Source organism: Manis javanica, chromosome 15, assembly GCF_040802235.1.
Source record: "Manis javanica isolate MJ-LG chromosome 15, MJ_LKY, whole genome shotgun sequence".
NCBI classification, from domain to species: Eukaryota; Metazoa; Chordata; class Mammalia; order Pholidota; family Manidae; genus Manis; species Manis javanica.
This window is the reverse complement of record NC_133170.1, coordinates 84,054,173-84,067,796: the sequence shown is the minus strand read 5'-3', so window position 1 is coordinate 84,067,796 and position 13,624 is coordinate 84,054,173. Positions and strand designations below refer to the sequence as shown.

The following is a 13,624-nucleotide window of genomic DNA, read 5'->3' as shown; positions in this document are numbered from 1 at the left end:
TCCTTTCAGGACTTGCATTTCCAGCAGGTTCCCAGTAATGCTCCATTTTCTTACTTATTTATTATTAAGGTATTATTGGTATACACTCTTATGAAGGTTTCACATGAAAAAACAATGTGGTTACTACATTCACCCTGTTATTGTGTCCCCCCCATTCCCCATTGCAGTCACTGCCCATCAGTATAGTAACATGCCACAGTCACTATTTGCCTCCTCTGAGCTACACTGTCTTCCCTATGATCCCCCCCCACACCATGTGTGCCAATCATAATGCCCTTCAATCCCCTTCTCCCTCCCTCCCCACCCGCCCTCCCCCACCCCTCCCCTTTGGAAACCTCTAGTCCCTTCTTGGAGTCTGTGAGTCTGCTGCTGTTTTGTTCCTTCAGTTTTGCTTCATTGTTATACTCCACAAATGAGGGAAATCATTTGGTACTTGTCTTTCTCTGCCTGGCTTATTTCACTGAGCATAATATCCTCCAGTTCCATCCATGTTGCGGCAAATTGCAGAATTTGTTTCTTTCTTATGGCTGAGTAATATTCCATTGAGTATATGTACCACATCTTCTTTATCCATTCATCTACTGATGGACACTTCGGTTGCTTACATATCTTAGCTATTGTAAATAGTGTTGCAGTAAACATAGGGGTGCATATGTCTTTCTGAATCTGAGAAATTATATTCTTTGGGTAAATTCCAAGGAGTGGAATTCCCGGGTCAAATGGTATTTCTATTTTTAGTTTTTTGAGGAACCTCCATATTGCTTTCTGCAATGGTTTAATTAGCTTACATTCCCACCAGCAGTGTAGGAGGGTTCCCCTTTCTCCACATCCTCATTAGCATTTGTTACTCTTACTCTTTTCGATGCTGGCCATCCTAACTGGTGTGAGGTGGTATCTCATTGTGGTTTTTATTTGCATTTCCCTGATAATTAGTGATGAGAGCATCTTTTCATGTGCCTTTTGGCCATCTGAATTCCTTCTTTGGAGAAGTGTCTCTTCATATCCTCCACCCATTTTTAAATTGGGTTATTTGCTTTTTGGGTGTTGAGGCATGTGAGTTCTTTATATATTTTGGATGTTAATCCCTTGTCAGATATGTCATTTACAAATATATTCTCCCATACTGTAGGATGCCTTTTTGTTCTGTTGATGGTGTCCTTTGCTGTACAGAAGCTTTTTAGTTGGAGGTAGTCGCATGTGTTCATTTTTGCTTTTGTTTCCCTTGCTCAAGGAGATACATTCAGAAAAAGCTGCTCATGTTTATATTCAGGAGATTTTTGCCTATGTTACGTTCTAAGAGTTTTATGGGTTCATGACTTACATTCAGGTCTTTGATCCATTTCAAGTTTACTTTCATGTATGGGTATAGACAAAATCCAGTTTCATTTTCTTACATGTAGCTGTCCAGTTTTGCCAACACCAACTGTTGAAGAGGCTGTCATTTCCCCATTATATGTCCATGGCTCCTTTATCCTATATTAATTGACCATATATGCTTGGGTTTATATCTGGGCTCTCTAGTCTGTTCCATTGATCCTATGGGTCTGTTCTTGTGCCAGTACCAAATTGTCTTGATTACTGTGGCTTTGTAGTAGAGCTTGAAGTCAGGGAGCGTAATCCCCTCAGCTTTATTCTTCCTTCTCAGGATTGCTTTGGCTATTCAGGGTCTTTTGTGGTTCCATATGAATTTTAGAACTATTTGCTCTAGTTTGTTGAAGAATGCTGTTGGTATTTTGATAGGAATTGCATTGAATTTCTAGATTGTTTTAGGCAGTATGGCCATTTTGACAATATTAATTCTTCCTAATCATGAGCATGGAATGTGTTTCCATTTACTGGTATCTTCTTTAATTTCTCTCATGAGTGTCTTGTAGTTTTCAGTGTATAGGTCTTTCACTTCCTTGGTTAGGTTTATTCCTAGGTATTTTATTCTTTTTGATGCAATTGTGAATGGAATTGTTTTCCTGATTTCTCTTTCTCTTAGTTCATCATTAGTTTATAGAAGTGCAACAGATTTCTGTGTATTAATTTTGTATTCTGCAACATTGCTGAATTCAGATATTAGATCTAGTAGTTTTGGAGTGGATTCTTTAGGATTTTTTATGTACAATATCATGTCATCTGCAAACAGGGACAGTTTAACTTCTTCCTTACCAATCTGGGTGCCTTTTATTTCTTTTTGTTGTCTGATTGCTGTGGTGAGGACCTCCAGAACTATGTTGAATAGAAGTGGGGAGAGTGGGCATCCTTGTCTTGTTCCTGATCTTAAAGGAAAAGCTTTCAGCTTCTTGCTGTTAAGTATGATGTTGGCTGTGGGTTTGTCATATATGGCCTTTATTATGTTGAGGTACTTGCCCTCTCTACCCATTTTGTTGAGAGTTTTTATCATGAATGGATGTTGAATTTTTTCAAATGCTTTTTCAGCATCTGTGGAGATGATCATGTGATTTTTGTCCTTCTTTTTGTTGATGTGGTGGATGATGTTGATGGATTTTCTAATATTGCACCATCCTTGCATCCCTGGAATAAATCCTCCTTGATCATGATGGATGATCTTTTTGATGAATTGTTGAATTCGGTTTGCTAATATTTTGTTGAATATTTTTGCATCTATGTTCATCAGGGGTATTGGTCTGTAATTTTCTTTTTTTGTGTGGTGTCTTTGCCTGGTTTTGGTATTAGAGTGATGCTGGCCTCATAGAATGAGTTTGGAAGTATGCCTTCCTCTTCTAGTTTTTGGAAAACTTTAAGGAGAATGGGTATTACATCTTCACTAAATGTTTGATAAAATTCAGCAATGAAGCCATCTGGTAGAGAGATTTTGTTCTTAGGTGGGTTTTTGATCACCAATTCAATTTCATTGCTAGTAATCGGTCTGTTCAGATTTTCTGTTTCTTCCTTGGTCAGCCTTCAAAGGTTGTATTTTTCTAGAAAGTTGTCCATTTCTTCTAGGTTATCCAGTTTGTTAGCATGTAATTTTTCATAGTATTCTCTCATAATTCTTTGTATTTCTGTGGTGTCCATAGTGATTTTTCCTTTCTCATTTCTGATTCTATTTATGTGTCTAGACTCTTTTTCTTTTCTTAATAAGTCTGGCTAGGAGTTTATCTATTTTGTTTACTTTCTCGAAGAACCAGCTCCTACTTTCATTGATTCTTTCTATTGTTTTATTCTTCTTGATTTTATTTATTTCTGCTCTAACCTTTATCGTGTCCCTCCTTCTACTGACTTTGGGCCTCATTTGTTCTTCTTTTTCTAGTTTCATTAATTGTGAGTTTAGACTGTTCACATGGGATTGTTCTTCTTTACTGAAGTAGGCCTGTATTGCAATATACTTCTCTCTCAGCACCACCTTTGCTGAGTCCCACAGTTTTTGTGTTGTTGAATTATTGTTGTCATTTGTCACATATTGCTTGGATATACTTGTCTGGAAATTGTTTAATCCCTTCTTCAAAATGATATATTAAGCAACATATCATTTGTCATATATTGCTTGATCCCTGTTTTTATTTGGTCATTTAGCCATTGGTTATTTAGGAGCATGTTGTTATGCCTCCATGTGTTTGTGGGGTTTTTCATTTTCTTTGCATAATTTACTTCTAGTTTCATACCCTTGTGGTCTGAGAAGTTTGTTGGTACAATTTGAATCTTTTTTAATTTACTGAGGCTCTTTTTGTGGCCTAGTATATGATCTATTCTTGAAAATATTCCTTGTGCACTTGAGAAGAATGTGTATCTTGCTGCTTTTGGGTGTAGAGTTCTGTAGATGTCTGTTAGGTCCATCTGTTCCAATGCGTTGTTCAGTGCCTCTGTCTCCTTACTTATCTTCTGTCTGGTTGATCTGTCCTTCAGAGTGAGTGGAGTGTTGAAGTCTCCCAGAATGAATGCATTGCATTCTATTTCCCCTTTTAAGTCTGTTAGTATTTGTTTCTCATATGTAGGTGCCCCTGTGTTGGGTGCATAGATATTTATAATGGTTATATCTTCTTGCTGGATTGATCCCTTTATCATTATGTAATGTCCTTCTTTGTCTCTTTTGACTTTCTTTGTTTTGAAGTCTATTTTGTCTGATACAAGTACTGCAACACCTGCTTTTTTCTCCCTGTTATTTGCATGAAATCTTTTTCTATCCCTTCACTTTTAGTCTGTGTATGTCTTTGGGTTTAAAATTAGTCTCTTGTAGGCAGCATATAGTTGGGTCTTGTTTTTTTATCCATTCAGTGACTCTGTATCTTTTGATTGGCACATTCAGTCCATTTACGCTTAGGGTGATTATCGATAGGTATGTACTTCTTTACTACCTAAGAGTCTAACTTAACTCACTTAGTATGCTATTACAAACACAATCTAAAGGTCCTTTTTTTTCCCCCTCCATTTTTTATATATTAGGTATCATATTCTGTACTCTTTGTCTATCCCTTTTTATTACCTCTGGTGACAGCTATTTAACCTTAGGAACACTTCCATCTATAGCAGTCCCTCCAAAATGTACTGTAGAGATGGTTTGTGGGAGGTAAATTCTCTCAGCTTTTGCTTGTCTGGAAATTGTTTAATCCCTTCTTCAAATTTAAATGATAATCTTTCCAGATAAAGTACTGTTGGTTTGAAGCCCTTCTGCTTCATTGCATTAAATACATCATGCCACTCCCTTCTGGCCTGTAAGGTTTCTGCTGAGAAGTCTGATGATAGCCTGATGGGCTTTCCTTTGTATGTGATCTTACTTCTCTCTCTGGCTGCTGTTAATAGTCTGTCCTTATCCTTGATCTTTGCCATTTTAATTACTATGTGTCTTGGTGTTGTTTTCCTTGAGTCCCTTGTGTTGGGAGATCTGTGCACCTGTGACCTGAGAGACTATCTCCTTCCCCAGATTGGTGAAGTTTTCAGCAATTACCTCCTCAAAGACACTTTCTATCCCTTTTTCTCTCTTCTTCTTCTTCTGGTACCCATATAATACGAATATTGTTCTGCTTGGATTGGTCACACAGTTCTCTCAGTATTCTTTCATTCCTAGAGATCACTTTTTCTCTCTGTGCCTCAGAGAGCCTGAAGATCATTCAAGTTCCCAACCTGCTGGGCAGAGTGCAGCTAGACAATTTTGTCTACCTGTCCTTTCTCCTGAGCAGTAAGCTCTGTGCAGTCCTTGCCCCTTTAGCAGCCCTCTCGCTGTTAGGAAGTCTCTCAGACTGCCTGCCCAGATCATCCAGATATGATTTCCTGTTTTCCACAAGCAGCTGGAATCCCTGTCTCTCCAGGTATTCCTCCTGTCTTTGGTTTCGAGCCCCACTAATAACCAGAGCACGAAGCAACGTAGGTTCGTGCTCCCAGAGCAGACCTCCAGGGCTGGGTGTTCAGCAGTCCCAGGCCTCCACTCCCTCCCTGCTCTGTTTTTTCTTTCTCCTGCTGATGAGCTGGTGGGGGGGAGGGCTTGGGTTCTGCCAGATCACAGCTTTGGTATGTACCCTGTTCCGTGCGGTCTGCTCTTTTCTCCAGGTGTATGCAGTCTAGTGCAGCCCTCTTTCCTGTTGCTCTTTCAGGACTAGTTGTAGTGATTATATTTTCATATTAGAGGTGGTTTTGGGAGAAGGTCTCTGTCCCACCTCTCATGCCGCCATCTTTAATCCAATCCTCCGGCATAATACTTCATTTTCAATGACAAATGAAAGATAAATTTGGTCTGCATGGGCAAATGAAGGAATGAGAGTGTGTCTGTTAATGGCATTCGAATAAGAAGACTCTTAATGACAGCGGTGGTGTCTCTGATTCTCTCAACAACATCCCATCATTATAGGTCAAAAGGGTTCACATGAAGAGGTGGACACACCCCCAGGCAAAGACTGGAGGAGGCACATGACTATGAACCCCTGGGCGGGAGAACTGGGCCAGGACTTACCTTCCCGGGGAGGTGCTGGCCATTTCCACCCTCCCGCCCTCTCCCCTGACCCCGAGGGCTGAGCCTCTCTGTGCACCATGTAGGGAGTTTGAGTTGCACTTCCCCATGGGTGTGAGTCACTGTGGAAATACTACCACCCATGTACAGAGCACAGAAATACTCCGTGTTGTCCTCGGGCTGGGCCCCTGTGATGGTGAGGGCGGCTTTGCTCCCAGAGATGGATCTGGAGAAGCGGCCCAAGGGATGCCCAAGGGGCGGCTGTTGGTGTTGTAAATAAGCATGTGGGGAGCCCGGCCTGGGGTCTGCTGGTACCATGCGGGTTAGTTACTTGTCGACACTGAGCCAGAGCAAAGGCCACAGGTGAGTGTGACCGTCCCTCCTGGAGACACTGACAGTGCCGGCTCCTGGGTCACCACGGTCTGAGAATCTGCCCCTGAACCAACAGGAGAGAGATGGGGGTGTTATGGAGACAAGGGTCACCCTGAGGCCCTGCTCTCATGTCCCCCCCAAGGCTGCAGAGCCCCCACCCCTGACCTGAGCTGTGAGGACCCCGAGAAGCAGCACCATTCAGGCCATGGTGGGACCCTCACAGGACATGGCCTCCTCAGGCTCCTGGGCAGCAGGGAGGTGTCCTCGGGGCCTTTTCGCGCCTCCCAGACCATTAGGAGAAGGGGCTTCATGCAAATCAGCTTCCTCTCTGTCCCTGCCCAGGTCACGCTGATGTCCCTGGGGGAGCCTGAAAGAGGCAGGTGCTGGGGCCTCACAGACCAGTGACTGCACAGTGACGGGGACGCTGAGTGACGGGTGACACCTGTGGCCAATCAGCCCCCACGTCCCTGGTGACCTCAGTCCCAGTGTCATGCCTGTAGAGCCGGGGGCTGAATGGGGGACCCTGTGCTCCCCCGCCCTGGGCCTGTAATCGAGGCCATCCCGAATCTCACCACCCTGGGGCGCAGTGCCTTCCTTCCCCATGAAATCCCTCCGTGTCTTTGCTGGGGCTGAGCAGTCCCTCCTCCTCCAGCAGCGGGTCCCCTGGGAAGTCCCAGGACGCAGGCCAGGGGGATGAATATGAAGGGGTCTCCCACTGATGCAGTCCTGTCCCCTGTCCCAGGGGAGCAGTGGAGGGACCAGGGCTGGGGGTGGGGCACACAGAGCTTCACTGCCAGGATTGGGGTGCCACCTCCTGGCTCCAAGAAGCCACCAGTTACAAGGAGGATCACCTGCAGGTTTTGAGTTGAACAGTCTGATGGTCACCACAAAATTAATAGATTCCTCTGTATGTCAAATATAACAAAATATAAAAATATACAAATAAGATTATGTATTATAAAATATAAAAAATGTCTCATAATCATAAATAAAGCACTGTCAGAACAAGTTGATGTGAACATCATGGGGGGTTTTAATCATCTGTGGAGCAGAAGGAATAGGGAGGGTGGGCATGGATTTGGGATGTGGGGGCTTCCAGGAGATAAAGTGTCTCCAGTTATGGGGGAGAATGAGGCACATGAGTGGTGCTCGTCACAGTGTGAAATATAAATGTGATTTCGGGGATGTGAGTAAATGGTCTTTTTATTAAAACCTGCATGATTTTTTTCCTTTCTCTGCATATATATTTGAGAGCCTCAACTCATATCAGAGAAAAAGAGTCATGTTAAATTATTTTCCCCATTATACAAACATATATTTGGTAGTGTAAAGAAATAAGTAATTTCATGTAAATGTCATATTTTGAGATGAGTATTCAAAGAAAAATTAGCTGAACACAGTATCAGTTTCTATAACTCACTATAAAATATTGAAGTAAACGAGAAATAAGACTAATGAGAAATGACTGAAATGAAGGCAGACAAAGGGCTGATGCATTTATTTCACGTTCATGGTGAGTTCATTTGGAAGTCAGAGACCGACAGGGACCCCTGAGCGTGGCCTCCTGCACAGACTGTCTCGCGGCTCTGCAGCTACCATGCTTCATGGTTTCCCCATGAGGCAGATCTGGGTGGGATTAGGAGCCGGTGTGGACGTAGCATTGACAGGCTGAGATGGGAAAAGCATTCAGAACCCCAGAAGCCCCTCACATATCCCAGCGTCAGGGCAGATGTCCTCTGGTGGGCAGGGGGAAGTTTTCTTTAGATTACATGGATTCTACATGCTCATATGTTGAGTCATTTGTACAACTATCAGCTATGTTCATAAATGAGATTATTCTGTGATGATCAAATCTGACACTGTTTCTAGTGGGTTGGGCTCCATTGATTTTCTAGAGGGAGAGAAATGAGTTAAACTACATGCCCTCTATTTGAGTGTATACTTAGTTTTAAACTAAGACCTAGACACGGTGATGGCAGAATAGACACCATCTGACCCAGAACCTTGGGAGGAGGGTCAGATGGCAGGAAGAATGGGCTGATGCTCCACCATCTGATATCTAGCAGGTGGTAGAAGCAAAAATTAGAGCAAATTCCCCCCAAAGTTTCACTTTCCCTAAAGGAAACTCTTTGTTCAGTGAGTGACGAGGTGAAGAGAGCCTGGGATGGGGGAGCAGCAGCCCCAGAGCTCTGCTGACTGAGGCCAAATCGTTTGCACTGGGAGAGCCCTCCCCAGGCGTCTCCTGTCCTGGCCCACGTAGCCCTGTAGGTCACGTGTCTTCAAGCAAATTCATTGTTGTGTGACTGTCCCTATTCTTTCCCTGATCCTCAACTTGGACAATGACTCCCTGACTTGGTGGAGGAGGAAATAGGAAAACGGGGGTGACTCAGAGGTGAGGGCACATGGGCTTCTAAACCCAGGTGCAGGGAAATCACACTTCAGTGAGGACACTGCCCAGCTATTCAACAGCCACTAGAACATTCTCAAGGTGGCCTGGCCCAGACCCCTGTGTTCTGAGACTCAATCGAGAAGCGCCCCCTGCAGGGCTCAGAACTCACGGCTTCCAGCCCAGTTCCCCCTCCGGCCCCCCAAGGGGCTCTCTCTGATTCCTGGAGGTGGGACTTTCTGATGGTGCCACAAAGCCATGGGATAAGTCCCCTCCATTTAATCTGGGACAGAGACATTAATTTTTCCAGGTCACCAATGACTGTCAAAAGCTAACTGAAGTGCTTCTGTTACGGGATTTCAGGACTGCTTGATATTGGAGTTTTCTTCTGTGTTGTCCTGGGTTCACTATTAGCACATAACCACCTTGAAGCAAGTTCCAGACCAACGAGAATCCCACTGGGTCACACCTGATGAAAATTCTACCTGGTTTCCCTCAGAGGGTCATTATTTGGTTCCTGTCCGTGTTGTAAGGTCTCTGGTTAGTCTCACCCTATCCCCATGGCACCCATACGCCCTCAGCTTTTCACTGGTTTCTTTGTCAGGAAAATGTAATGCTGGCAGAAAAAAAGTCTCTTTTGTTCTTCATTACCTCCGGGGGTTCTCCTTTGCCCTTTAATGTTATCCTGGAAATACTTTCTTTTGACCCCCTGATGTATTTAAGACATTTTTAGTATAGTTTTGTGATTATTTTCAATATGAGGATTGAAGGAGTATTAGTACAGATATATTAGTATATTATATGTTATATGTAGACATATTAGTATAGAAAGGATAGTAGTATCCTCTCCCTCATCTTTAGAGGCTCCTTCTTCACTGCTGACCTAGGAAACCTCAGAGCCTCTTACCCCGTCCAACCTTGGGCCCTGGTCAGGTTTGTTTTTTAAAGCGCTCCATGGACATCATGGGGATTTGGTGTGTAAGGTCTAGGTCCAAAAGAATGTTCTCCTGTCCTTCCATCGTGAACAAAGACTCAGAGAGGGACAAGTGAGAGAGGTCAGAGAGGGTAAAGTGGAGAGAGTGAGCAAGTGTGGGGCCTGAGAGCCTCCCCCACTGGGGAGGGACGCCCGTCGCCTGGAGGAGATCAGCGCCTCAGCCCTGCGTCCGCCCGCAGGCCGCCCGGCTGGGCTGCACTTTCTGTGGTGATTCCTCCCTCTCGTCTCCAGCTGTGTGTCCTTGTTGCTCCTGCCACACTCCTTCCGGGTACATAACACCCCCATCCTAACACCTGCTTCCCGTTACTGCCTCCAGACCCCACGGGCATCCTGGGGTCCCTCTGTGGACACCCCCTCCTCCACCCTGCCCAGGGGGACTGCAGACCCCTTGCCCTGAGACCTGGGCCCCAATCTAGAGCCGAGCCTCAGCCTCCTCAGCCTGTCCCGCCCTGCAGCCCCTTTTCCTTATCCAGAAAATGAGAGTTGGAGCCAAGGAGTCCTTATCCATCCTTGTTGCAGAAAGAACCGTCTGGAAACATCTACACACAAACCGAGGAGGAAACCCCCCTCCCTATGAGGGGAATGGGCAGGGATGGTGGTTCCCTGAGCTGCCCCAGATGACAAGGTCATGACCCTGGGGTCAGCCCTGCGAGTGGGGGCCTGAGCTCACCCTGCACGTTCCATCCATATCACAGCATAGTGACGTTGTCCCAGGCTCAGGGGACCTTTCCGTCCAAAGTGAGACAAGACTAACCAGTGACGGGCATCCCCACGGCTCCTGGTGGGCATCCCTCCCCAGGGGCAGGCCCACTTCCTGGCATGTGGGGTGTCAGTCATGCTCCCTCTGGGAAGTGGGTCCTCACGGAGTCTCAGGGCACTGAGCCTCCCCCAACCCCCCACGGCTCCCAGGACCCCTGCCCCGGTGTCTGTCTCCCAGCCCCGCGCGTCAGAGCCTCTCCCTCCCCGCCTCCCGGCCCCCTGGTCCAGCCTCCTGTCTCACCTGGACGTCACCACAGCCCCACCTGGTCCTGCGTCCCCCCGCCTGCTCCCCCACCCTCTGGGCAGCACCGGGACCTCACCATGACCCCAGACTCGGGGCCCCTGCCAGCCTCTCCACTCCTTCCCTGCCCCCGCCTCCCCTCGCTCTCCCGGGACGCATCTCTCCTCTTCGGACGCTGTCGGCTCCCTGCACCTGCGGCCCTTCCTGTCCTCTCAACACTGTGCCCTGGGCCCCTGGACCCTAGTCTGGGTCACCGTGGGTTTCAGTAAAAGGTGAGGATGCCCTTCATCTGGGCAGCTGATTACTCCGAGGCAGACACAGCTGGGCCCTGGGTCCCTGCTTCTGTCCTGACCCCCCGATAAGGCTTGAGCTGTGTCCCCACAAAACCCTGTGTGGAAACCCCAACCCCAGAGCGACTGTATGCGCGATTTAAAGAGGAAATTAAGGTAAATGAAGTCATGAGGCCTCAACAAACGCGGCTGGTGCCTTTACAGACAGAGGAGCAACCAGGGCTGAGCGCAGGGAAGGGCCGCGTGAGGACGCGGGGAGCCTGGGCCTCCGCAGCCAGCCGAGGAGAGAGGCCGCGGGGACAGCAGGCCTGCCCGCGCCGTGACCTTGGACTGCCAGCGCCAGGACGGGGAGAAGAGACGGGTCCGCGGGCTGCGCCCCCCAGTCTGTGGCGGGTGTGACGCAGCCCCGGCAGAGTGACGCTCCCCTCGTGGACGCTGTCCCCAGGGCGGCCTGCCCAGCATCCAGCAGTTTCAGCTCAATTTGCGCAAATCGTTCCCGGTGCTGCCAACAAGGACAGGCCTCGGAGGAAGAATCTGTGAGGACGAGGACAGGTTCCCCGGGCCCGATCCCAGGGCTGGTGCTCGGAGCCCAGTCCTCAGCCAAACAGACGAGGGCGCAGCTGACGCGGCCTGAGGACGGGGCTGCCCTGGAACCCCAGTGCCAGGGGACGGCGGGGTTTTTGTCTCACTTCCCCACAGGCCTGAAGCACTGTGACACCTTCAAAGCTGCCGTCCCATGATGAGCAGTAATAGTCGGCCTCGTCCTCAGCCTGCAGCCCAGTGATGGTCAGGGAGCCGGAGCTGCCAGACTTGGAGCCAGAGAATCGGTCCGGGACCCCCGAGGCTCTGTTATTATTATCATAGATGAGGAGTCTGGGGGCCGATCCTGTGAACTGCTGGTACCACTGCACCAAACTGCCAGGGATGTTGGAGCAGGGGATGGAGACCCTCTGGCCCGGGGACCCCGACACCGAGGGCGGCTGAGTCAGCACAGACTGGGCCCAGGACCCTGCAAGCGGGAGAGACACAGAGACGGTGATGCTGGGGTCTGGGGACAAGAGGAGGCGGCAGGGCCCCCGTGTCCCCCCAGACCCGTCCCTGTCCCCTTGTCCTGTCACCTGTGCACTGAGCCAGGAGGGTGAGGAGCAGAGGGGCCCAGGCCATGGTGGAGTCTCTCGAGTCCTGCCTTCTGTGGCCCCGACTCTGGAGCAGAGCTGCCCCCAGCCTTCCCCTTCCCCTCTTCATGCTCTGGGAGGGGGCGGGGCCGCTCATGCAAATGAGGCCCCCAGGACCCTGACCCTCCCTGGGCCCCAGGTCAGGCCCCTGTGCCTGAGGAGCTCAGGGGGAGGTGGGGCAGGGCTGTGTGGGGCCCCTGGGGAGGGCAGGTCACAGCTGAGAGCCCTCAGCAGAGGGCACAGGGTGTGCCAGGTGGCAGGGCCCAGCTCTGCCCTCCCAGACCCCTCAGGATGGGCCCTGAGCGCCCCCTGGTGTCCAGGCCCAGACACACCACGTGGACATGGTGCCCAGAGCCCAGCAGAGACAGCCCCTCCCCCACCGCTCTGGCCACTGTCCCTGCATCAGGCCCACGCCTGGAGGGCCCTGGGAGGAACCACCTGCTCTGACCACAGAAACGCCCCTGCTCAGGGGCCTCTGCCAGGCAGGGAAGACACAGCTGCCGAGTCCCCGTCAGTGAGCGCAGGGCCCAGCCCCCAGGCCCAGGCTCCTTGTAGAGAAGCTGTGTAGGGACCACAAAGATGTCCCCACACCCTCCTTGAGGGTGATATGTGGGAAAAAAATGAAAAATGAAAAAAATTATCCCACAGATAATGTTTATGATAAATAAATATAGTACATACTTTACTATTAAGATACAGACTTTGCGCTAGTTGTAAATCAATTAGTAAACTGACCAGGTTTAATAGAAAATGTTATGGAACTCCTCTGTAAATGACAGAAGATAGACTTTTTCCCATGAGGAAAAACCCTTCAGACATCAGTTCTTGTTGTTTCCTCCATATATTTTTCCCAGTATTTAAAAGAATGGAAAATTTTTTAGTGTTTTAAGAAAGGAGTTATATAGAGATAATTACATCTTTCAAATACATTACATAAAACAAAAATTATAGACCTATAATATAAAATATCTATATACAACTTTGAATGAAATAAAAAAAAGGTCTCTATACCATATTAATAAAATGGTACAGTATTACCAAGTGTCATTAATTCCAATGATACAAGTTGGGGTTCATATCAAGAATTATTCTATATAGCCCATCATATGAACAAATGAAAAGATATGATCACACCATCTCAATTTGTGATCAATTGTCATCAAATTCCTGGAAGAGCTTTTAACTAAATTTAACACAAATTCCTAATATAAAAGTCACATATAAATATGAACAAACAGTACGTTTGACAATGTGTTGAAACATACTCTCTCACTCCAGTCCATATAATCCAATCTGGGGCCTGAATCTATGTGCGTGGAGTGCGGAAGGGGAGCATTTCCTCACAGATCAGGGACAGGCATAGTGACGCTTCCCTCCGTTATAATTCCACGTTCAGCAAGTGTAAAAAAATGTAATTGAAGAAGAAAAATGAATGCTTTGGATTTAGCACTAATGGAAAAGTACAAGGGGTCATTCTTAAAGGTCTCAATGCGTGTTCTGTCCTTAGATAGGCCTGTAAT

At 47.5% G+C, this 13,624-nt stretch overlaps 1 protein-coding gene and 1 gene segment (V, D, J or C); one reads left to right on the top strand and one right to left on the bottom strand.

Moving 5' to 3' along the window:
- The window catches only part of LOC108386584 (zinc finger protein 280B), a 135,413-nt gene that overhangs the window by 51,834 nt on the left and 69,955 nt on the right, over nt 1–13,624 (top strand). The window lies entirely within an intron of this gene.
- Nucleotides 1–13,624, bottom strand: part of LOC108383606 (immunoglobulin lambda variable 1-40-like) — a 178,626-nt gene that overhangs the window by 154,419 nt on the left and 10,583 nt on the right. Inside the window, 1 exon segment of the V gene segment in view lies at nt 11,648–11,938. Coding sequence covers nt 11,648–11,938 — 291 coding nt within the window.